Source organism: Cygnus atratus, chromosome 5 (assembly GCF_013377495.2).
Source record: "Cygnus atratus isolate AKBS03 ecotype Queensland, Australia chromosome 5, CAtr_DNAZoo_HiC_assembly, whole genome shotgun sequence".
NCBI classification, from domain to species: Eukaryota; Metazoa; Chordata; class Aves; order Anseriformes; family Anatidae; genus Cygnus; species Cygnus atratus.
In genome coordinates this window covers 27552499-27578940 of record NC_066366.1, presented here as the reverse complement: position 1 = coordinate 27578940, position 26442 = coordinate 27552499, and the positions used below count along the sequence as shown (strand labels likewise).

Below are 26442 nucleotides of genomic sequence, written 5' to 3'. Positions count from 1 at the left end.
GAGGAATATCCTTCATTTCTACCTCAGAGATGTGTGCTTTTCACACTGCTTGTCTTCATGTGCTAAGAACACAGAGAAAATCTTGTCTTTTAGCTAGCCATAGTTTCAGCCCTATAACATTTTCCAGGTCTGTTCTTTTCTCCTATTGCTTGCTTCTCGGATTTTTAACTACAGATTCTCTCTATGTATTTTGGATTTGCTTTTTAAAATTTTGAATATCAAGTCTGATACACAGTTGCTGAGAATGGAAACAACAACAATCTCAGAAATTATTGAAATGGTCCAAAATAAGTAAAATACTAGTTTCTATTGAGAATACAAATATAGAAGTAAAACTTGAGTGGCCATTTAAAACATAACAGCATAAAATTCATATGCAAAGACATTTTTAAAGTGCACCTAACTACTCTGCAGCCACCCACAGAGCTTCCACGCTCCTCCATCCTTTCACATTCTCTGCTGGAACGTGTCCTTGTATAGCACAGTCCCGGGCTTTGAAGCATCTGTCACTGTGTTCACACCTCAGCTGGACACACTATTTTCTTACATAAATACCTCTGAGTGACTCATGCTGACAACATGAGTTACAGGAACCTCTAACCTTGTCTTCGCAAATATTACCCTAAAACAATTTTCACTCTTGAGTATTAGCTCCTTATGTGTGACTGAAAGAATTTCCAAGCTCGTTAGAAAACTTGACCTGTTATAACAATAGTAATATTCAACTGCACTCCCTATTAACTGTTCTCTCAAACTCCAGTCAATGGAACTCCAGTCAAATGGCAGGAAGTGCCACTCCCAGTAAAATGTAAAAATTTACTCAATGTAAAATGTATAAGCAAAAAGAAGTAGGAAAAAAGAGAAAAAAATGTAAGCCCAAAATGTGAAATACAGGAAATGGAGAATTATGTCACAGTGAGGTCTTTGAAGAAACAATTACAAATTTTTAATTTTCCCTTCTGAAAAGTATTGTTTGCTAGTATTTTCACTGCAACTGTTCTATATGTATTGCAGGGATGTACAGTCTTCCTCTTTTTCACCGTGAATATATATACATATGTACATAGGTACAAAATAAACTGCACATATATATGAACACACACAAACATAATCTATGGTTTAACTCCAGTAAACCATTTAACAGACACTAAATGCTCATTCATCTTTTCTACAAGCATGCTAACCAAAACATCAAAATTGTACCTTTCATAAGATCACTGGTAAAAATCTTGCATTTTTTCAAGTGCCATGGTACTCTATCAAAGCAGTCATGTTAGTCAGAAAGATATATACTGAAATATCCACAGGGACAACATTATCCCAGTAACTTTACTACATAATGAGACAATACTGATTATCAAACTAATTTACACAACCAGATTTTTCCTTTGACTGAAACAGAACTTCAGATGCATTTTGTTGTAAATACATGAATTGGGCATGTAAGTATGAAAGAAAAAAAAAAGACTGAAGATAAGATGCTGGTATCAGGTGGTGAAGATTTTTGTCTAAGTCAACAGTATCAAATTATTCTTTCAAAACTACTGTGAAGTACAAAATCACTCTAGAATTGGAGGCTCACTACTTCTGTTCTATAAACTAAAGTAACTACCTCTGCAGAAATGACTCCCCAAGCATGAAAGTGAAAGCTTGAAAAGAATTTCTTATCACCTTTGCCAAGGTAATGCTATCTTGAGACACAGAGAACATTTTAATAGGGAGAATTCAAAAGTTATCAACCTCAAAACTGAAAGCAAAGCTGCAGACACTTGTTTACCTTTGACTGATATATATGTTTGCTGTCTGCTTTTCAGCTAGCATCCAAGAAGTAAAAAAGGGTTGCAAAACATACTTATGCCAGAAAAGTAAAAAATTTACTTGGGTCTTAAATCTCACTAAAATTATTGTATTTATTACTGAGAGCTTTCAAGGTTAATCATCTTCACAGACACTCTACGCCCATGGATCTCTATGGTTTCAGGAGCTAGGAGGTTATAGAAAAACTTTCTGAAGGCAATGGAGTAAAAGGCTATAGTTTTGCATGATGACCCTAAATTAGACTTTCCATTTGATGGCGCTAACTTCACAGCAAATTTGAGACTACACGTATTTGGTTAGGGCAAGGCAATAAAGACTATAAAGAACAAGCAAACTTTATACTCCGTCAGAGGGGCTACCACAAAGATGTTCAGGGAAAGCACCTTTTCCATTGAATTAACCCATTGTTAATGTAGCTTCTTCTTAGTGCTTTGATGACAGTAACTACTATTTGTTCAGACAGGTGGAAAAAATTTCCAACTCCAATATTCTGTTGGGAAAAAAGCCTGCTGGCCCTACTTTTATATAGCGGTGATTCACAGGTGTTGACTATGACTAAGAGCTTTTTTTGTGGCTGTCTCCTTTTTTCTCAGATATGTGGATCTAGAACCTGATCTCTGATTATATTTGTTTTATTTGGGAACTCTGCTACCTGTGCTTTAAGGTCTTTAAAAGTTGTTATAATACACAAGATGCTCTAGAGATCCAGAACATTTGGGTACCATTCCTGGAAAGAATAATTGCATGAGTTTAGGCTCTGTATGAAATCTCCACCTGAAACTGAAAGCATTCACAGGTAGGAGGTTTTTGGTATTTATTACTATTTGGAGCAGCAATTGAGTTCTGTCAGTCAGAGAAGCAAGAGGGGTGCCTGGGTGCAGAGAGAGAGTATCCAGAAGGATTTGCTTCCTCTAAGGTCACAGGAACCACTTTGGTTCCTGTGTGTCACATTCCATGTACGAACGCTTCATATACAACTGCGTTTCCTGGAGCCATCACTCAGGTTGGTTCAGATATCGTAAAACCACACACTGGTCAGCCCATTCATATATTTTCTCTCAAGCTATATTTTGTATTGGATCTTATGCTAAGGAAGTCTGGTCCTGAATAAGCTGTTCCCTAGCAATAACCCTGTTTGGGACTTCTGTTATCAGTCAAGATGAAATGCAAATGCTGTGATTCGTTCTTCCCTTTTTTTTTTTTTTTTCTCATCTAGCCTTACTTCTAACCACACGTAAAGAATACCATGCTTCTCTAACAGGTGAAAGTGAACCTGAACAACTCCCAACTCTGTCAGTTGGTTTGATACCCAAAATGAGAAAAAAGAAAGCCAGTTCAAAGCTTTTGGGGCTCAATAAATTGAGGAAGTATGTTACGAGAAACTCAAGCCATGAATAACAGGCACTGAAGTCTTGCAAAGGACAAAAGACTGAACACTTCAATCACTTATTCTAGAGATCTCAACAGGAGAGTGACTGGCTTTAGTACCAGTGGGAAACAAGGCGCAATCACTGTCAGATGAACAGAAAGACTGATCACAGGGTGTCACTCTATTGCAGTCAAAATAGAGAGACCAGTAAAGGAAAAAAAATGATTCTTTTAAATACTTTGACATATTCCTGGAAATGTTCAGTAATATTCACCAGTGGGGCCTTCATCAATTGACAGTAATTGAGAATCTGACAAAAATTTATACTCTAAATTAATTTCGGCCTGGAAAATTAACTTTGAGAGAAACTTTCCTTCTCCCTTTATTGGATCAGAAAAAAGTATAGTTCCTGTAGAATTGTCTCCACAAAGGCGGGCTTTTACATGTATTAAATACAGTGCCTGTATTGCAGCAATAAATTCAATTTGCAGCAGTAATAGATACCTCAACAAACAGAAGGCAAAACAAGATAAGCAGCATTCAATGAAAATTTTATCAAATGATTCCTCTTAATAGTAGAACAGATTTATTTAATTCTTTAATGAAAAGGTTAAAATGTGTTCTCCAAGATGTGCACTGACACAACTCAGTGACACTTGCAACGAGTGACAGTTGTTGTAGTATTTCTTTTCTCCACAGATGCCATAAAGTGAACTGCATGAATATGAAGTGACATCTCTATTAACACATGGTACTTACTTATCTCCCACAATTCCCAAGTTGATTGTTGGATAGCCATGTTCTTGGATTGTAGCTAGGAGAGTTGAACGGTTACTGTCTCGAATCTTTCCTGGCAAGAGGTCATCTTCAGGATTCAGTAGCTATAAAACCAGGAATACTATTAGTCAGTCTCCTTGGAATACTGTTTCTTTACACAAACGAGAATTTTATTCTTCAGATTGGACAGGACATTGTCAGTCAGACACCTATTGTAAAATATGTGTTTAAAGTGATTTAGTGAATTTAAATTAATGGCCTTATGAAGCCCAGTCCTCCATGCTGCTTAGTTTGTTTCTGTTGGTTTATTTCTGCAAAACCTTCTTTCTCCTTATGGGTACCAAGTTTCTAATCTCAAACAGTATAAATCAAAACACAGACCATCCAAGTTATTCCTTCTACTTAAATGGTTTTTACAGGAACGTCATTGATGTTGCTAACCAGATTCAGAGGTATTAAAAGAAATGTTGAAGTTCATTGTCTACTTGCCAATGAAGATGTAGTTTAAACACAGCAAAGTCCATTGGATAAATAGACAGAAGCTAGCGATTCGTTCTTACATCAACTACTCTTTTGAATGAAAAGCTTTCTCTCAAGACGGTACCATGGCAATTACCTTACACGTGCCTTATATTTTGGAAGTTCAACTACAAAACATCCATATATAAACATATATTTTACATATATTATGAATTCTTTCATAGGACATAGATAGACAACACAATATTGACAGAAGGTAAACAATAAGCACGTATCAGCAATAATGGTAGTGTAGTCGTAACGTAGTAATGTAGAAAGTAACCACAAGTGGAACATGGTTATGTTTTGATGCTTTGACTAGCATCTCTATTTCTGTTGAGATATCCAGAGAACGTTTAAGAAATATTTTTATATACAATCATTTAAACTATCTTCCTGATTCTTGGGTCACGCATTATTTCCTCTTACTTCGTGGCAGATTTCACTCAGTGTGCTTTCCACCCTTTTTACAACAACATTAAAGGAATGTCTAAATAAGTATTTTTCTGGAACACTTCTGAATGTAACCAATGTAAGCTGATCCAACTGGGGATTACAAAAAAAACTTTTTCCCTAATACTGTTGGGAACAATAGTATCAGCCCATATTTTCTAATATGAAGTACTGGGCTGGGCTGAGATTAAGTTAACTTTCTTCATAGCAGCATGCACAGTGCTATCTTTTGGATTTGTGACACCTGAGATTTCTCTCGCCTGTCCTGCCACAGGGAGGGGAATGAGTGAGTGGCTGTGTGGGTGTTTAGTTGCTGACTCAGGTCAACCTACAACATATTTAGAATTGGTAAAATAAGTTAATCTTGAACCTGCTTTTTCTAATGTAGTTAAGTCAGGACAATTAGCATGCTGGTCTGGAGTTCCAGCAAAAGGAGATTGTCTGGATTTCAACATGGGCTATTAATAAAACAATATTAAGATAGAATACCTGCAGAAGGGCATTTGCCAGTACTATTCAGTTTTCGGACACAAGTTATCTGTCATTTGCACAACAGTTACAGAGGAGTGCTGCTCAAAATAAATTACTCTTCCAGCCATGACTGGCAATATATATTGCAACCCTGAGTACCCTAAAGGTCCTCCCTTGCTGGCAGGAGAAAAGCAGATGACACCAGGCTGGATGCATTACCGAAATTTTGGCAAATCCAGTGTGTGAGACTCGTGAGAGAGCAAGGATCTATGATCCTGTGGGGGAAGAAACACAACAGGCTGATTATGGGTTGATCACTCACAAGAATACCTCATGTCAGCATGAGCTACTTTGAATGATGTCAGCATGAGTTACAATAGCTCAAAAAGACAGTCTACTTGGAAATAGGGTAGAAGTCACTTTCCAGAAGATAGAAGTAATGCAAAAGATAGAGTAATTCAGACCTTGAGTCTGAAGTTATTTTGCTTACCTCATTCCCTGTTGACATGACTGCAACCACTGGAAACTTGTTAACTTCTACTTCGGTTACTCCAACAGTTGCTAAGAGACCAATCTCGGATGGACCCATGTGAGTTCCTTTAGCCAGCACACATTCACCTCTTTTAATGTCATGTCCTATAGGTCTGAAAATTGTAGCACAGAAAAAATGAAGGAAAAACAGAATGAGATTGAAAGTATCTTTCCTTGATTGATCTGGCTCCAGGTGAGGAGAGTTCAGGGATGTTCATTAGTCAGACTGTCAAAATGTCAGTACTACTTAAGGCTAAACAATGACTGCAAAAATTACCAGACCTTCTATTCCTTACAGATATTTCACTGTTTATGAAATGGGCTGTTTACAGACCTGATATCTTGTCCTGGTCGAGCTTGCACCAGGATTCGAACCTCTAGTTCTTCAGTGCCCTTTAAAAACAAAGAGATCATGTGAAGTCAGCTGGGCTATTCAGACAAGATTAATCACTTTCAATGTCTCAGATTTCTACACAGCTCACCATACTCATTGCACTGAGAACTTACGATTTAAGCATCATCATTTCCCTGATTTGTGCAACAAGACTTTACCACGATGTGTGCTAAAGAATTTTATAAGACTTCCATCTCTGATGAGCTTGCCAGGGAAGGACCAGCACTGAATGCATAGTTTTGCTTCCCTTTTTTTAATGATCCCTGTGTTTATATATCTTTCTGGTGTGATGCCCTGTTTGTTTTTTTGATCTTGTATACCAAGTGGCTTCTTTCTCCTCCTCTCAAGACAAACTTATTTCAAAGATGGCATTTCAAAAAGACCATTAGTCAGGCAAAATGCCACTACATCCACAGAAAGGTAGGAAGAAGATATAAGCTTAACTATTTCAAGCTCTTCAAGTAGATCCTTATAGAGGTAACTCCTGAGAGCTTTGTACTTACCAGAAAAATGCTTATTCATCATGTTTATTTACTGTGAACAAGAGAAAGTGGCCTGGAAAGTCTGATGCCTACTTTAATATGTGTTTACTTCTTCAGGGTTGCAGTGATTTGGTGATTTGTTCAATGCCAATAGGTGGTATATGACCTACACTGTTAGTATTTAATTTATAAACCTGCAAGTGGTTTGATTATAAATATACTCAGCTTTGAGATAGTGCCAGCCTGTCAGAAGCACTAAATCTATAAGTACTTAAACTGGCACAGATTTTGTTTTTACATTATGATGCAGTATTTTGTACTTAAAAGTACCTCAAAGTTATAAATCAGACACTAATATTACAATAGAAACAAGGCGAGTCCTTACCATTGGCAATACTATTTTTGCAGGAAAGACAGTATTGTGTAGGACATAGGGATTTGCTATCTCTTTTCTTAAAGGCAATAGGGACTGTGTTTTCTGAGTTCAAACCAAGTGCCTCAAAGCTTTAAAAGAAAGGCCCCAACATTAAGGGTAACACATGCTGTTACAAACTAAGATTTTGTTTGCATTGTGTGAAAATGGATAAATTTAAACACCTGAAAAACAGGAAATGAAGAACAAAAACAACATCAACCCTGAAAAGGGTTGAAAGTAATTTCTTACTTTATCACAGTATTTTCAAGACATGCTGTCAACACAAATTCTGTTTGTTTAATACCTGCTCCTCCAGTATAAGATAAGGGACTGTTTTTGGCAGCTAGTGTCCAAAATGGCTGTGCTAGACCCCAAGATGTCCTTATCTCCCTTATCCCCATCTGAAGCTGTAAAAGACAATTTAGGCTTGTGATGAAAATCTGGAACAGAAGTTAGTTTAATAGCTATTTTATTGTTTATGACACTCTGGGGATGGTTGGCCAGTTATGAAAATTTTAGTTTTCCATATCCTTAATAACATTTAAAGAGAGCTAGGCTGTTTCTGGGGAATCAAGAGGAGTGCCAATGATACATCTGAGTAATAAAAAAGGTCCAATATTTAGGGCTCCTGGATTAGGGAAAACAATTTAAAAAAGGCTTTTGAGGAATTTAATAATCCCAGGTTTGGAAAGCACTGTGGAAAGTGTGACTGTGGGCAACAGGGTGATGTACAGAGATTGTTATTCGTGGAACTGAGGGATATCCCAGAATGCTTTAGAAATACAAGATAGTTCAGAGTTGCCAGAAGTAGGGCTTACACAAAGATATGACATTATGTTAAGAACAATTTCCATTTGCTGTAGATCAGGCAGTATTCCTCTTGCTGTATATTAATATATTTTGAACTATGTTTGAGTGTTTTACTCTGATGGTTGTTAGCAGCCAGCATCCATACTGATATACTGATGCTTGGTCTTACTGTATGTAGGATCTCTTGTTTAATTGATCACTTCGGCCTCCTTTTTCCTACAAGGTGACATAAAAACTCAAAAAAAAAAAAGTGCTCTTGCAAGGATAGGTTCCTCAATGGCCGTGCATTTGGCTATCTGATGGGCAATTTTCTTCTTGATGAACAGATGTTATTCCTTTCAGGCCTGTGACTTCTATGGTCATTTGGAGAATCCTTGCTATGATGTTTAAATATTGCTATCACAACTAGAGGTCATGAAACTCCTTTTAAAAGTACTCTCTATCTTTTCAGAAGAACATATTTCAGATGAGAGATTTCATTTCAGTTAAATCCCAGCCCTGAAGGAGTTCTAAAAGAAAAACATTCTTGAAATATGTAGCCAACTAGGCATAAAAAAGGAGATGAAAATAACATGTCAACTAAACTATACTATTTCTGTACATGATTATCTGAGTTGTGTATTCAAGAAAAAGCAGAAACTGAAGTGTTCTACCTCACACTCATAGGCAGGAAATGGATACTGAAGGTGGCTGACCATTTGCTATGAAATTTAGAGTTTAAGCACATGGCCAAAGAATCTGTTCCCATATGTAGAGGAGAACATGCACACGAACAGTGGAATCCAGGATGGCTGTCATCCAAGGAAGAAGTAGGAAATAACATGTTATCATGTATGCTACTCTGCAATGTGATAGTCTTGTCATGATGAGGTGAGTAATGGCCACAGAAAACCTGTTCAGTAAGGGTAATGGAACGATTAACAAGCAGTAAAACCAACATTATATTTACAGGAAGATACAATTTACAAATACACATCTGTAACCTCAAAGCAGGACTGACTCAAGGAATTCCATGTCAGGAAGAAAGCCAGCCTAGACAGCTTGCTGACTTCATCAGATGTAAAAATCTATGCATTTACAGTAATAAGGAATGAGACAAAATCAAGAGAATATGTTTCAGTTTTTGCTGTCTTAATCAGCTTTAAAAACTAGAATTCATGCACTTACACTCCAGCTATGATTGCAATGCTAGCATGTAGCTATGCTGACGTGGAGCAGCTTGTCAGAACAGCAGCAGAGCAAAGGCTGATATGAGCAGAGAACCATGCACACACTTCTTTCCAAAACTGAGCTGGGAAGCTGTGACAAGAAGAGACATATCTTCTTGCTGTAGAAACTGTCAGATGATGGCAAACATGACAATAGTGTCCTGAAATCAGCTGGCTAAGACAAGGTAATGATTCAGAAGGAATTCTCTGAACAGAAGGGAAGAGAGAATAATATTTAGGAAGTCTAAGACTGACTGTTTGGTATACAGTTGTCTATAGACATATATCCCAGCCTTCTTCAAAAACACATTTTGCTTTGTTAAGACAACTGTGTGTACCCAATTAGTACTACAGTACTCATATTTTTTTTCTATGGTATTCTGCAGCACCTGTAAGGTAGAGTGCTAATATAATTTATAGGTATGCTGGAAAATCTCTTCAGACTAAACAGAGTTTAGACTGTTCTAGATGAATATGCACCTTATCAATTTCCTGGTTTTCAGGGGTCTTACATTCAGTAATTTTCTCATTTTAAAGCACAGAGCTCCATTGAACAAACTTAGAAAATTTGGTGAGGCACTTACTCCCCTTGTTACATAATACAAACCCTCATTCCAGACATATGCATTTATGGAAAGGTATGTGCAGACGACATATTCTCCAAAATACACCAAATTCACCAAGTGCAGAGCCAGATTTAGGAAAAGAAAAAGAACATTTGTTACCATTTAGCCATTTAAATGCTATGGTTGCAACAGGTTGTTTAGAAATTCTATTGTTTTGAAAGTGCCCTGGCATTGCTGAATAGGTGTACTGTACTTCCCAGGTACATCAGTTTGGAATATCCTGTTCTACAACCACAATCACAAAGAAGTTTTTGAATATTACTTCTCCTTAGGGGCAGTGGACAAGCTGGAACAAAGCCTGAAAATGGATAGATTGGGTTTAGAAGTGATCGAGTTAGCTGAACATACGTTACACACAAAAATTAAAAGTAGTAGCAAAATTACGTACTTTAGAAGGCTTTATTTTAGGAATCTTTTGCTGAAATGATACCAACTCTGACAATTAAGAACCATCTTCATAGCATAGTTCAAAATAATCCAAATCATTCTGTGGATTTTGCAGCCCTTAAAATAGTTCACTTGCCTGCAGAAAGTCATGCTTAACTTTAGCTACATCAGTGATAATGCTGCACTGTAATATTTCAGCCTGTTATTCTGGGATGTATTAAGAAAAAAACATCCCTTCCTACTTGGTGACTTTAGAAGAACTTCTAAAGTCCTAACCTTGCTGAATTTCAGGATCATCCTGAAGTATAAAGCGGATTGTTCTGCTGCTAAATGTGAACTTGGTAGAAAAGAAGCAAATAAAATGTCTGATTGCCACTACTCTGTATTTAAAAATGTGAATATACTAGGCACTCAAATTGGACTGCCATCATGGATCTCTGGGAGGCTTTTACTTTTCACTCAATCATTCTCCCAAAAACTTTTGTGCTGGCATACAATAACCACAACGAAAAATCAAGGTCAGGACAGGCAGGTCTGCAGTACTGTTATTACAGTCTGGAAAAGCAGAATTGCTACTAGGAACCAATGTGAAACTCCTCAAACTTCTGCAATTAATGGAAGAGCTCTTCTACAGGACTATCTTTCATATTTACAGGATTGCTTCATAAGCCACATGCTGCTGCATACAAAAGCAAAATGAGTTTTAACTTGTGACTCACGTCATCTGATTCCCTGATGAGTTCTGTATCTTCCACCTGCACCACTGCGTCAGCACCACATGGGATTGGAGCACCAGTTGTAACTCGCATTACCTGACCAGGCATCACAGTTTGAGTTGGCTGAAAAAGAAACAAAATGATTTACTTTTGAAAAGAGAAATCTCAAGCCACTTGAACATTATGGAAGTAATCTGAAGGAATAAAATTCTTCTATACGTCAAGAATCTTGATGTACTGCTAGTGATATTGACAGACATAAACTCCAACATATTTGAATATCATTAGGTAACTGCTTCCCATCTGACTTTTAGGTCACATATTAAGTGGCTTCACTTTTTCCCCTTGGATTCCTATCACAAGAATAACTTTCAGAAGGTGAAATATAGAGATATTTTGGTTGCTTGAGAAAAGTAACTGGCTAAGAAGTGTAACACTTAAATGAAGACCTTTAGAAACTCAAATGACCAAAAATCTTCTACATCTTTGTTCATAAATATATTTGTACAATATTCTGGTCCTCAAGGTTTAAATTTCTTTGCTTTGTTTTGGTTGGATTTTTGTTATGTGTTGTCTTACACATTGATACCACCCCTCACAGCATCCTTCTGGACAAACTGTCCAACTGTGAGGTGAACAGGCACACACCACATGATGAACTGGCTGAATGGCAGAGCTCAAAGGGTCATAGCGAATAAGGCTACCTCAGCCTGGTGGCCGGTCACCAGCAGTGTGTCCCAGAGTGCTGCACCTGGGTTGGAGTAACGCTGAACACAAGCACACACCGGGAGATGCGGATGGAGAGCAGTCCAGCAGAAAGGGGCCTCGGGGTGTGGGTGGCAGCAGGCTCAACGTGAGCCAGCAGCGTGCCCTGGCAGTCCAGGGGGCAAATACACATGCAGCATAGGCAGCCGGTCAGAAGGGGCGATTCTCCCACTGAATTTATGCACCTGGAGTACTGGGTGCAGTTCTGGGCTCCACAATGTGAAAGGGATGTTAAAGATACTTGAATGTGTCCAGAAGAGGGCAACAAAGCTGGTAAAAGGGCTGGAAGGCATGTCCCAAGAGGAGACCCAAGGACACTTGGTTTGGCTAGTCTGGAGAAAAGAAGGCTGAGAGGCAAGCTCATTGCTCTTGACAACTTCCTGAGGAGGCAGAAAGGGAGAGGGAGGTGTCGATCTTTTCTCCCTGCTACCCTGAGACAGAACACGGGAACGGCACAGAGCTGCGCCAGGGGAGGTTCTGACTGGATATTAAGAAAAATGCCTTCAGTGTGAGGGTGGTCACACACTGGAACAGGCTTTCTAGCGAGGTGGTTGGTGCCCCATGCCTGTCAATGTTAAAGAGGCATTTGGACAATGCCCTCAATAATATGATTTAACTTTTAGCTAGCCCTGAAGTGGTCAGGCAGTTGGACACGATGATCTTTGTAGGTCCCTTCCAACTAAACCGTTCCAAATTTCTAATATAACCACCTGCTTCAATTTTAAGCAGCTTTCCTCATAATGAGAGACAGCTCAACGCTAGTTCACGCAGAATCTTTCTGAGGGTCAGTTTAGCAAAGCCTGAAATTTATAATGCTCTACAGTTATGTAAAGTCACAGTACATTAACAAGTTTCACCAGAAGAATACAAAGAACAGAAAAATACCAGAACAACAGGATAAAACAAATGGTGTGGTTTTAATAAAATTTCACACCAGGCAGCCTATTTTAATACGTATGTTCAAATTCCAGAGTAAAATTGTAATTTGACCACAACCACTTGAGAAATAAATAACTAAAAGGAAAATCTTTCTGATAAAATGCAACTAAAAGAAGCTGGTGTGATAACTGTGAATATTATTGCTGGAATGTAAGTACTTGCTCCACACAGTGCCTTAGTAAGGCCAACTTATTTGGGCTTTACTGTTATTAGTATACATGATACACACAGATCTTCACAGCTGTGATCCGTCCAGGGCTTCTCAGACTGACTATGATTAGCACACATTTGATAGCAACCCAGTGCTTTCCAAGCGTCAATATCTGCTCATGCACAGCAGTGATATACTCCATGACTTTTGACAGGAGGCTGTTAGACATCTGTAAACTCAAGACAGGTGGCCAATGTTTCAACTGTGCAAAGCTGTGTTTGCCTTGTCCATTATTCTACTCCATTTCAGCACAGCTGTAATGTCTGGAATGTGAATATTACATATGTACTTCAAAGGCTGCTGTATTTTGTTCATTGGGACAAAGGCACTAGAAGAAGGCTGGAAATGATTTGTTCCTGGTTTACCACAGTATTACAGTGACCTATGTATCCCAAGAAACAGCTGATCCTGGAGTTAACTGCATCTTGACCCTTTTCTAAGGGTAAAGGAAATCCTTTGAGGAGAACATAAATAAAATGCTAAAAGAAATTGAAAAAAAAAGTTCACAGTTGCCATATGCTATGGTTAATGTGCTTTTTTGGCAAGACTAAAGTCATCCTGAGATGGGTATCTTACACAGATGAGATAAAACAAATACTTTTTTTTTTCCTAAATGGTATTTCTTACCACAGACTGTTCAAGGAGCTACGGATGAATAGCTGAGGTGCAGCCATTTGCGCTGAACATGCTTAAAGCTTAAGTGAAAATAATCTTGTCCGATGTGATGTTTTGACTTTTATGAAAATGAATGTTGCAAAAAGCAAAGCTTATGCCATGGAGTATGGGAGCTCTTTTGCGTGTTGTTGTATAGACAGTGTATAGATACATTACAAATAAGTAATATTGTTTTGATCTTACTAAAGCATTAAAGTCTTTTCTTTTACCAGCATATTTTAGCACAAAACATTCTCCCATTTAAAATACAGTTTTTCAGTCTCAAGAATCACAAAGAATACATGTACAGGACTCTGCCAGAAATCAGTGCTTATGGTGACAAAATGCACCGTAAATATCCATGCTTTTGGAATTTATTACTAGATGAGGCAGTTAATTTTTTGAGGTGTAATGATGTAAAGCATTTAAGCAAATTTATGATATAATAACATTTGTTTTTGTAATCAGATGTGTTGCTCTTATATTTTGTTTCCTTTTTGTTCCCTTTTTGTCCCTTGAGAATTTGATCAGATTACGAAGAAAAGACAAGCATCAGACTTCTGCATGAGTCTGCAGGGCTGTTTCCTTCTTCTATGCTAGAGGCTATGAAGATAAAGTAGTGATTGCTTCTCAGAAAGCATATTAATGCACAACAATTTCACAGAAGCTCTTTTAAAGACCTCTGAGATCTCATACTTACCTGCAATAGGGCAGTACAGGATTCTGCCCTTCACCTTTATCACTGATAATCTATTTATGTTAATCACTGAATAAAAACCAGAAATAATCTGTTGAGCATAGCCCCATCTCAGGCATTTTCTCTTACACATTGTTACACATCTCCTGCAAGATTTACAATGACCCACGCTCCTTTCTGTAAAAAGGGCCAAGTTAACAGAAAGATGAAAAATGTCTGTTTCCATTCTATATTGCAGTTAGTTGCAGCACCTCTTAAAACCATCTTTAGAAAGTCTTCCAGGAAATTCTAATACTCAGATATTCAAATCTATAGGAAGAAAATCATTGCTCCCCATGCTCCAATTTTTCACAGTCTGTGCTGATGGCTCTTGAGTAGTGCTCTCAAATGTGACCTAACCTCTCCAAAGCAAGGTCGTTTCTGAAAGTTTTCTTCAATGCAAAACAAAAAATGTCTGTTAACATAAACATGATGATCTGGAAATGGAATTAAGAAAATAATATAGAATTTATAAATTGATACAGAAATGTCTAGCTTGGCTATATGGCTGCTCTGGAGTTCTCAGTCCCATTTTCTTCCTCTCTAAGTAGCATTTACATAACCTTTTTCCCTACAGGAGGAACCAAATCTAAACCTATTTTGAACTCCCTGCTGTGAATCATTCAGTTAATTGGTCTGTAACATGAAAAGCAGTATGTTGCTGCTGAGAGTGACTGAAGGGTGAAATGAGACTGAGGAGACCTCTACAGCTATAAATCATTTCTTGGGAAGGAGATGAACATGAAGATGTGTTGGCCCAAGAGAAAACCTCTGACCAATTATTCAGAGGTCAACAGCCTCATTTTTCTTACTTGCTCTGGTATTTCCAGAATTGTTTTCTCTCTGCGTGCTTCCCCCCACCCAATTTTTGTTCTTTGCCAGAGAGGTTTACCATTCCCATTAATCTGGTGGGACTGTCCCTGCAGATACACATTTGTGAGCTCCTGTTTTTAATACGAGGGAAACAATTTTGCGTTTGCCCTACCATCCTTTCTACAAACATGCTGAACTGATCAGGACATTAAAACCCCTTAGACCTGTGGGCAGTTCTTCCCATTAGACACAGCTTCACCAGAACTGTTTCTAAGCTTCACCAGAACTGTTTCTAAGCAACTGTATTGTGATACTTTTTAACTAGCAAAGTGAGAATATTGATGACAGGCAAATAATGATAGAATTGATAACACAGCAGGTTGCTCAGCTGTTTTTTGACATTTTATAACGATCATATAAAGGGTTGTAGAAATAGCTTTCAGTCTTCTGGATTCTGGACTAATGTTTGAAAACATAGGCTAAAAATCCAAGGCAGTTTAAAATATTGCTGGATTTATTAGTTTACATTTTTTTAGTATTTAAAGTCATTTTACATATTTCGTATAACAGATCCATCAATCTAAGTTTATATGCATATCATTGCTGAGGTGATGTCTATGCCACTGAATTATAATTCATGAAGATGGATGAGAACTACAGCAAAAATTATTTTCACAGTTATCCATGTCTACTATGATTAGCAAAGTCAAATCTTGTGCTTATTACGTGTTTGAAGGCAGTTCAACTCTATTAAAAAAACAAAGAAACAATCCTGCAACTGGAAATACTTCTGTAACCTGAAACAACTGGTTGAAATACATCTATTTTACTTCAAACTTCTGTGTTTAGTATAGGAATATTATCAAATGTAGTCTTGAGTTTGACAGTGAATTAGTGTCTATTACGAATATTTATACTGCACAGCAGGTCATGAATGGGTGCTGCCTGCACTTGCTCTTAAACTCAATCCATTTATCTTCTAAAGCGCACAAACACTCTTTTTGATTTAACAAACAGAAAAAGAACAACACTGCAAACCAGGCTGCTGTGCTTCCTCACAAGGCAAACTAGGCTTCTGAGGCTTCCTCAAGATTGTTCTGACCATTACCTTTTTTTACAGACTTCTTACAAAATTCTTACACTTCCATTTGCATGTATCAGTGTGAAATATGCAAGCAGTTTGTGGAAACAGCTACTGAGCTGATGTCCCTTTAAAAATCTATTAGCAGAAAGGGTTAAATCTTGCTTCTCTCTGTTTATGAGTTGTAATACCACTAGAAACCTTATGTACTCTAACATTGTACTAGGGCAAAACATTACTGTATGCTCTCCTATAGGACATGTCAGCATAATGCTCTGAAGTATTTTGGGATATCCTCGTTAGTTTCTTACGTAACTGTACTACCTTGCTGTTTGAAATCATGTCTCAAGGCACACAGCAGGAGGCTTGCTGCAGCTGTGTCCTACTTCCTGCTTCCTAATGTTGAGTTTGGGAGCACTAGAAAGCTTGTCCAAATATAAAGCAATGTCTTACAAGAGAAAAATACATTTAAAAAGAAAAATAAGAAAAGAAATTGTACTCACCTGCTCACCAGCCTGGGATTCCCCTATGATGAATCGATCCCCTGGGCCATCAGCAGCTGTTAAGATGGACAATACAAATGGTAAACGCTGAACCAAAACAAATGATGGCATTAGAAATTAAGAACAGGACAGGAGAACTAATGAATGATCTAAGATTCAGTTCTTCAGTGTCAGTATGACAAAGTTTATAGAAGTTTTGCAAACATTTTAGATTTAACATGCTTTTAAGTTATGTTTATTATTTTGAAAATTACAGGTACCATAGAATTTTTAAAAGAAAATTTCATAGTGATATGGGATCAAGAAAAAGGGGATTAGGAGCAGTTACATTAGTAGCAAAGATTTAAGAGAGTTTATGATCTTACTTGTATGAAAATGTCCACTGTGAGGAAAATTTTCTCCATGTGAAACTAACATGGGAGAATCACATATTTTGCCAGTGCATTATGTACCCTATTAATGGTTCTAGACTCTATTTCTGCTTTTGAAGGAAAGTGTGGACAAGTGCAGTGGTTATAGACTACGTAGACTGGCATTTTCTGACGGGCAATAGGGCTAAAATAATACAATTTGGAATGCTGATTAGAAATCTGAATTCTGTTCCCGTTTTGTAATTTTAGGAAGTAGTATTGAACTGGTTACCTTATACCCTTTACTGAAGCCATTTTGAAAATTCAAAGTCAGAGATTGTTGATTTAACAAATTGAAAGTCTCCACAATTTCTGATTTTGTCAAATCTGTATTTTTACAGGGATGACAAAGGCACTGTTACTAACAAGGTCTAAGCTTCTGCCTGCCTCAAAGGTCTTACTGTAAGTTCCATTAGTGGTATTTTCCTTGAAGGCTTCAGCACAAGAATCAAAAGATTATAAAAAATCTTTGTTTCCATTGAAAATGAAGGAGGCTTCTAGTCCTCATCGCTGTAGAAAAAAATCTATGAAATACGAATAAGCATAACCTAAGAATGCAGAACACAACTAAAAAGAATCCAAAGTTGTCAGTTTAAAACATAAGAATCTCCAACTTGTGATTTTTAAGCATTTGATGCTGGCAATACTGCTTTCTTTGTGAAGTGGTTCAGAGAAGTGGTTCATTTTAAAAATGAACTGTTCACTCACTTTTGTTTGATTTTTATCAAATTTATTAGCTATTTCTTTGCTAAATATACAGAATTATATAAAACAGTATGACATCAAAACTTAACTACACTCTTTCCTAAATGAAACTTTCAAGTAAAACAGCAATTTTTTTGTAATGAAGAAATTGCTCTGCCTATCTTAGATCTGTCTACATTTTGCCTTTATTTTTCCAGGCAATCAGAAAGACTCTTCAAATACTTGTCTTTGAATGAAGTATATAATACTTCTGAAAACAGTAGTCAAACCTTCACTGAAAAAAAAATGCACTGGGATAATCCAGAAAAAGAAGAGAAAAAATCCCTAATGGTTAATTATTTTAAACCCAATAAAATGCCACTGAATTAGATTTTTTCCCCCATTAATAATGATATGGAGACAAAGTTTACAGATAATGTACAATTTACATAGCTTGAAAAAAGTGGACAAGGTTTTGGGCAGACAAATTTATCTGGCCAAAAGCTAATCCTTTATTATCTCTGTCTACAAGCTTTGTTTCTCATATCCTGAGATAACAAATCCACAAGAATGATAACACTGTTACTCTACTTGAATCCACCATCAAAATTAGGGTCTTGTATGTTAGTTTTTACACAAGTTGTTGAAGACAGAGTCCATGACCATTCTGATCATTCTACACGTTTACTGAGATAATACTTTTGCTTTCCCTTACCTTGTAGCAATCAAAGTTGCAAGACAGCACTCTCTTGTTCCCAAGACCCTTGTCAGTCAGCATTCTACTCAGAGCTCCCCCTTGCATCTTTTCTCAGGATTATATTACCTGTGTTTCTCTGGCTACATCTGCACTCTCTTGCCACTATTACTGGTCATTTTGGACTGTCTGTCTCTCACACAAATAGATGACAGACAGCTGCAGTCAAACCTGTCTTGCAGACCTGGAATTTAATTTTTCTATCAAGTCCATGGGGAAGCTATTGGACTACATCCATTGCCTGGGCTTGCAGACAGTTTATTTCATGGACAGTTGCTTTCTATTGTTTCAGCTGCCAGTAACAAAAAAAAAAACAAACACATTTTAATGCCCCCAAATGGAACTCGTTGTGTCCAGATTTCAACATGGTGTTACAATGATTCAACTCCTACCACAAGGACATCACTACTAGTATAATGTTCAATCATATAGATTTTAATTTTTCTTTAGCTATTTGAAGTAAGTATTATTAGTTATACTTTACAAAGGAAAAAAAGTGATGCACAGAGAAGCAACCTTCCCAAAATCATTCTGCACCTAGTGGCAAAGCAGAGGATGGATTCAGGTCTCCTGGGAAACAGCTCCCTGCTTGCTCCTTAAAACTACACTACTCATTTACGTACAGCAACTGCAATATTTTTCAAGCACTGAGTTTTTCTTTTGAGATGCCTCCATAAGAGAACATTTTGACATGTATTTTTGAAAACTCTGATGCAATCATGAAACAATTCACAAATAGAAGGCTGGATCTGTGACAGTTCAGCAAAACAACAGCTACAAAAAGAAATTCCTGATTAAATCAGCAACAGAAAAATAGAAGAATCTGTCATTCAGAAACGGATGTTGTGCTACTCTCCTGAATACTTTGCATTTCCAAGAAACACACTAGCAACACGGGTACATATCAATGAGCACACATGGATGTACATTTGCTCATGTATACTTGTACCCACTGAAAAGATCTGAATTCACCTTTGTCGTCTTCCTTAAGTCAGTTGTGTTGTATGCAGCAATGACTCCATAAATGAACTGAATCAAATCTCAAGCAAAACAGCCATTGCTGGATTCAAAATACAAGTGCTGCTGAATGATAAAACATGGACGTGAACTAACAACATGTTAAAAAGTAAAGTGGTTTTACAGACACTATACTGCATGCCTACAAAGTGAGTTTTTACCTCTGACAGCGTAGCCATCTTTTACAGATGCTGGAAATGGTGGTAGATTATCTTTTGCATATACATCTTGAGCAAGGACTCGGCCCATTCCATCTATAAAGGAGAAAAGAGAAAAGACCATGCTCCATGTCATCAAAACCAGTGAAAGGGAAAATAAAGTGACAGCAGCGTGCTCTGATGGATGAAATGTATGTTTGTGTGACATATCTCATGAATAGATCTCGGGTTCTTGATTTCTGTCAAAACCTTTACGTAAATGAAAGAAGACTGGAGTCAGAAACTACTGATGAAAAATTTGTTCAGTAAGTCTGTTTTCCTGCTTATGGTGAAATTGTTGACAATAGATCTGAATGACAAGGATCCAAACACACAGGTAAAAGCTCTGATACGGGATCAGACAGAAAAAATAAATACTGTTTATCCTGAAATCTCTTTAGGTATTTTTAAAAGTTCTTTCAAAAAGTGAATCCTATGTGCAAAAGATGAGAGGTAATGGAATGAGCCCAGAGGACACAACATAAACAGTAATGATGGACATGTTTCCATAAATTGACGAAGAAGTTTTGCAATAGATTAGCTTTGCCTAATTGCTGAGAACATTTCTGTTTAATGGAGGATGAGTGAACATAAGTGTCAGGATTATTTATGTAAATTTACGCTGTAATAGTTCTAAATATTTTAATCGCTGTTTCAAACACACTCTTTCCCTTCACTTAGCAACCGTGACTGATGAGCTGTAATTTGGCTCTGCCTCCCTGTAGAGACCAACATGAATTACTTCCACTTTGGTCTAGTGTGCACTACTTGTTTGCGTTTTGCCAGCAAGAACTTTTTTTTTTGTATGATGTGGAACTGAGTGGAAAGTATGTATCTTACCCCCTCATATGGTGGGAGGCTGATGAAGGGGATTTATTTTATTTGTGACTAGATGGGGTACTCAGAACTACTGAAATCGGCTTGATTCTGGTATGTCTAAGTAGAAGATCACAAAATCACAGAACGGTTGAGGTTGGAAGGGACCTCTGAAGATCATCTAGTCCTAACCCCCTGCCATTCAGGATTACCTAGAGATGGGGAACCTCCTCTCGTAATAGAGGCCACCGCTCTTAGGATTGTGTTGTAGCACAGGAAAGCAGAATCCATCTGACAGGATGAAGGAATGAGACGATGCCCGAGTACTTCTGCAAGGTGAATTTGTGTGGATACACACTTAATAGGTTATCAGACATGTCAAAAAATGAGAGACAAGAAACAAGTGTGTTCTTGCTTTACAGATTGACAAGAAAATCTATGTCCTTCTGGATTTGCTGGGAAGGCAGAAGACCTATCTTCGTACACCAAATGGACAAGTTTTGCCAAAAAATGCACCTACTTGATTTGAAAATGTTCAGCTCTACTGAAGTGGTATTATAATGGAGATTATATTTTACTTAACACAATGTGATTTAATAAGCAATTATTTATAATTATAATAATGAGAACATCACTGCATTCACATCCATAAATATTAGCTATTCAGCCTGAAGCAAATATTTATGTTGAATTTTTGAAATAGGATTTACCATGAACATGATAGTAAAATTTGTTAAAACTAGAAAAGCACCTTTGTGATGGCTATTAAGGTGTCTGTGTGTCTGTGATACACAATAGTGAAGCTAATAGAAAGCTCACTGAAAGCTCACTAAAAAAGAGAACGCAGACAGACATTTAAATTATAGCACAGAAAAGCCAGCTTTCAAAGGCCTAGTGAAAACAACCTCTGTTCATAGACACACAAAATCTTGTACAAAAGTGATGATTCTAATTTTAGTAGGCATGTTGTGTCTTCATTTTACTTCTTGTCTGCATGCAAAATCACACCAATTAGAGCAAAGTTGAACAGTATGTTCCTGGCATTCTGCCATGCAATATTTGAAGTGAATAAATGGCCAGGCTGTAGTGGGAATGAATGTCATTAAGTAGAGAAAAATGTAAGAACTATTTGCCAGAGCCTTGGGCATTTAAAATGGAGCTAGTCAGAGCAGCTAAAGGACAATCTGAAGTTCTTCCTTACTCTCCTTTACTTGACCAATTATTTTAGAAATGCACCGCTTGACTTTATTTTGATTAATTGTAATTCAAAAAACATATTCTGAAATATTTTAATGCCATCAGGCTGTGCCATGAGATGCCTATAGCTTTCTGATTCTAACACAGAATAAAGAATTACATGAAACTTTTTTTTAAAAAAAATTAAATTAAATCTTTATTTTTTTAAATTTAAATTTTAATTTCTAAGGCTCAGTTGGTGAAAATGGTAAGTTCCATGAAGAACTTTGATTTCTCAGGGTACTGGTACTGGGATCCAGTAGTGAGACAACAGGTATTGTACTAAAGGTGATGGATTTGCTTCCATTTCATAGTGTCCTGCTATGTCTTCAGTGTGATATGAAAAAGCAATGCTATCAAAACAATTGGCAAGCTCAGAATAAATAAACAGCAGAAAAGCATGCCCAAGCTCTACAGGTTACAGGGCTCTTGGAGTAGATCAGAAAAAATGCTCAGTTCTGAGGCTTAAAGCCCGTTATGTATGGATTGGTCTCTGCTTTGTACTTTTAGTATCAATTAAACTTCTGCCTCTTCTTAGCTACAGAAGAACAATCATTATCATGCTGTCTTAAGTAACTGCATCTAGCTGGAATAAAAGGCTAATTGGAGGCTTCATATCAGATAATGGGTAATGGCAGGTGGAAAAAAGCTTGAGATCACTTTGGTTTACGGTGCTTATGTAAAATGCTTTAGGACTGTCCATTTTTTTCATATGGAAGAGGCTAAATGATCTATCCAGGCACTGAACAATATATTTACCAATGTGAAAGCCAAGTTTCAAAAGGTAACTTTACTCATCCTCCCCTTTATGTTATGAGAGAACAGATTTGAGATCTCACTAGGAGATTTGTATCTGTAGATTACAAGAATTAAATTTCTAGTATCACAAAGTTGTGTCCTCTAGGATCTCTCCTAAAGGCTCCATCCTGAAATTTCATACTATGGAGTCTTGCACCAGTAAATAACTGTTGTTGAAAAATAACTTGTAAGTCACGGTTTTGTGCTACAGTGCAAAGATACAAATGAATATATATTTGTTAATATTTGGTATATATTTTAATATATGTAGGTAAAATTATGTGAATATTAAACCAAATACTTATCTCTACAGCAGTTTCAGACTTAGAATTAGCCTGAATTTTATGTCTATAATCAGGTAACATGAAAAGTATAGTGAAGTATCAACTAAGAAATTATAAAAGTGTACTAGAATGCCTTCTCTTACCTTGACAGCATATTCCCATGTCATAGAATAAAAACAGAAACAATCAAATGGTCTTTGACAAATAAGAATATATCAAACTCTATACAGAATATAAACACCTAGACAAGACCAATTACTTCCATTCTTTCTCTGTAAGGACATTTTGAAGACCATGTGATATGGACAGCATCACTCTGTCATTTGTATGGTAATGTTATCGGTATAAACACAAAATTGTTACTTAGCCTTTTTTTTTTTAATATATATTAAAATAAATTGTGAAAACTTGTCCAAAGCATGTTGTGGCAGGCCATGATATATGCTGTGATTTTGTCTAATTTTACCATAGTTCTAATGAAGAGGTTTACAAATCAGATATATGAAAAGGCTGCTACCTACTGCTGATACAAATATGACTGCATAAGACTGGTGTTTACATATAAATAGTGATGCTATTGTTATATATATCAACATATATGTACCATGTGAGCATTATGCTCATTTTTTCTGCCTATCTAGAAGAATACTTCTAGCCACATTTTATTAACTTCCATGGGCAATATAGCTCCTGTCCACAAATACAAGAACAACATAAAAGAAGCATAAAGATTGTGAGATGGAGAAAATGAAAAGAAAGATAAGAAGACAAGACAATAAAACAAGTCAATATTTACAGAATCAAGGACAAAAAAAAAGAGAGAAAACAACAGGTTATGAAACCTTGTTTTTCCCTACATTCAATACCACCCTTACTTCTTTGCTTAGTTTTGCAGTACAAGTTCAAAAACCAAAAAACTCTTTTAATGTAAAAAAGAATAGTAATGCCACCACCACCGTTTTAGCATTATAAGAGCATTATATACTATTATCCTAAGAGGTTAAGAGCCATTATGATTTATATGTAACACATGACTTTTCATACATACGCTTCGTAAGTAAATGTACCCAACATTGTGGTTCATTATGATGTCCACAAAGCACTGTCTTAGCAAAGACATTTAAATCTCATGGTAAAAAGTCAGTGGCAGTTGGGATTGTAGATGACTAACTTTTTTACTGAAGTCTTAGGCTCCGAAGACTTTTTGAATTCCCTCTATATGTTTATTACAATGATCAACATACATCATCAGTGAAGAAAATTCCTGGATTGCAAGTAATGGATGCATATTCTTAAAAATTAAGAAAGTCAGGAGACTTTGCAGTGCATGTTACCACAGTAAAGAACTGGTATGAGCAACAGTTTTATAGTACAATAGCACTATTGCTTACTTGCATTACACACTACGCAAGTAATCTTTAAGAAGAAACTCAAGAAAAATCAGAAAGAAATTAGGATCCAAATGATAACAAGACTGAAAGGCATAGTGTGCAAGGCATTAAAATTTTGATTCTTACCTATATTCACAGTCATCTTCCAGAAGAAATACATAAACCATGTTAACACCTGTCAGCTAAAATTGGCCTCAAGATCAAGCCTGTCCATTGTCCACATTTCTCTGCTACAAGCAGAGCTTCAAGCATGCCTGGAGTTGGTCCTCCCAAGTGCACAGTAGAGAATGTGCACACATGGTAGTGGGGTCAAATCTTAGTATGCTCAGGTCCAGACTACTGACAACTATCCAAAAAGGTCAGATAGCTATGCTCAGGCATTCTGCATTCTAATCTGCATACCACTATGAAAGTGCAGGGTGTAATATGCATATTCCTTGCTGGCCCACCTTTGGTGCTATTCTGAATGCAGAATATGTGGTATCTTCTCAGAGATCCACTTCTTGCTACCAAGTATGCACACTTTACTAAATCAGTATGTCAATATGAAGACATCTCAGAGGTTTGTGGCAGCACAAAGATTTGGTGAAGGGCAAGTAATCTCTGAACTTTCAAGACAGAAGACAGAATATCCAATTCAGAAACTGTTTGTACCTCTCTACTACCTGGAATCTGCTGATATGCTGAACATTTTGGCTCTTGAGGTGTGTGGTTTTGTTCATCACCTCATCTTTTTGTCCACCACCTCACCTTTGGAAAATCTGGAAGAATCTCTGAAGGAGGTTTCCCTGTCCCTGCCAACTTCAGACGTTTTTGTATTTCAAGACTTAATCATTAATCTCAGACTGGAAAGGGGGTTAAGTAAGATTCTCCTACAGTGAGAGAACAAAGTGAGTCATCACAGTACAACTTGGAGCCAGTTGATATCTACAGAAGTCCATTGTTAAATCAACCACTGAGGCAAATTGTGGTTTCTTGGCTTTAGCTTTGTTGCATATGACACAGACTATGAGAAAATGTATTTATGTATTTCATTAGAATTCCATTACAGATTCCTTCAAGGAGCAGCACTGAGCTCAATCCACATTCTCCTGACTGAAAGGAGAATTCTACTCTGATTATTGGCATTTCCTAAAGGAGTTTCTCCTGGAGGTCAGTCTCAGACCTCTTGCAGCAATTATTAAAAGGGCAAGCACTTAAGAAGGTTGTAAAAAAATGGAAATAATCACCGTACCACTCACAAAGAATCCAACTATATGTAAAGTACCTCTGTAATTAATGATTTCTGTTCCAAGCACTGGGGTCATTTCCAGAACAGTGATGAAGGCCTTGTCCATAGATGTCAATGGGAATGGAGACATGCGGTGTCTTCTTGCTACCTTGGTAATGTCAACAGCACTGTGACCTGCAAAGAGAGCACCAAGTTTAGGTATGCTGCTATGCATAGATGTTAACAATGATGTTAATTTAAACCCGTTTGCTGAAATACATCCAGCATTGAGATAAATTAATTTATCTACTTATCACTATTGAGCATTTATGACAGATACTGGGAGGGTATTGTATTCAACTAGAATCAAAAGGGAGATTTAAAACAAAATGCAATTTACAACTTTATATCCTTACTTGTCATGAAACATGCACCAGAAGTCCTCATGAGCATAAAAGGATCAGTTAATCAGAAACAGAAACCTTTCAAAGATGATGCAGTATTTAACACTTTAGATGGTTATCTGAAGTTAACTCAGTTCTGTGAACTGGCCTACTGCTCAGGACATTCACTCATTCATTCATTCTGTTCTTCCTAGGTGGTTTCCACAGCCTTCTCGTGGGTAGCTGTAATTTGAGTCAGCCCCTGGACCTGCTCAGTTCCATTATGTGTTCTTTCTCTCCCTTTCCCATTCAAAATCTACAATAATATCCTGAAGAGAACATTAATATGCCACAGCTTTGACTCTAATGATATGCAGAAGATTCTGCATATCCCATCTTAAACACAAATCACACCTTTTCTCTAGCTATGGCTAAACCTGGGTGAAATAAGCAACTGTATCAGATACAAATGGTGAAAATTAACAGAGAAGAGACATCAGTGTTGTCAGCACATAAAGGCTGGTACTTCGAAGCAGCTGTTGTTGTTCCATCATCTGGAAAGAAGGATTTACAATATAATATCT

At 37.0% G+C, this 26442-nt stretch overlaps 1 protein-coding gene across 7 annotated transcripts in view; it reads right to left on the bottom strand.

Moving 5' to 3' along the window:
• GPHN (gephyrin) overlaps positions 1–26442 on the bottom strand; it is a 287073-nt gene that overhangs the window by 22552 nt on the left and 238079 nt on the right. For all 7 annotated transcript variants that reach the window (XM_035539775.2, XM_035539778.2, XM_035539776.2 and 4 more), the window contains 7 exons: positions 25533–25670; positions 19705–19797; positions 16679–16734; positions 10980–11099; positions 6273–6331; positions 5898–6051; positions 3947–4068 (listed from right to left, as the gene is read on the bottom strand). In XM_035539775.2, coding sequence (XP_035395668.1) covers positions 3947–4068; positions 5898–6051; positions 6273–6331; positions 10980–11099; positions 16679–16734; positions 19705–19797; positions 25533–25670 — 742 coding nt within the window. The remainder of the gene's footprint in view (positions 1–3946; positions 4069–5897; positions 6052–6272; positions 6332–10979; positions 11100–16678; positions 16735–19704; positions 19798–25532; positions 25671–26442) is intronic.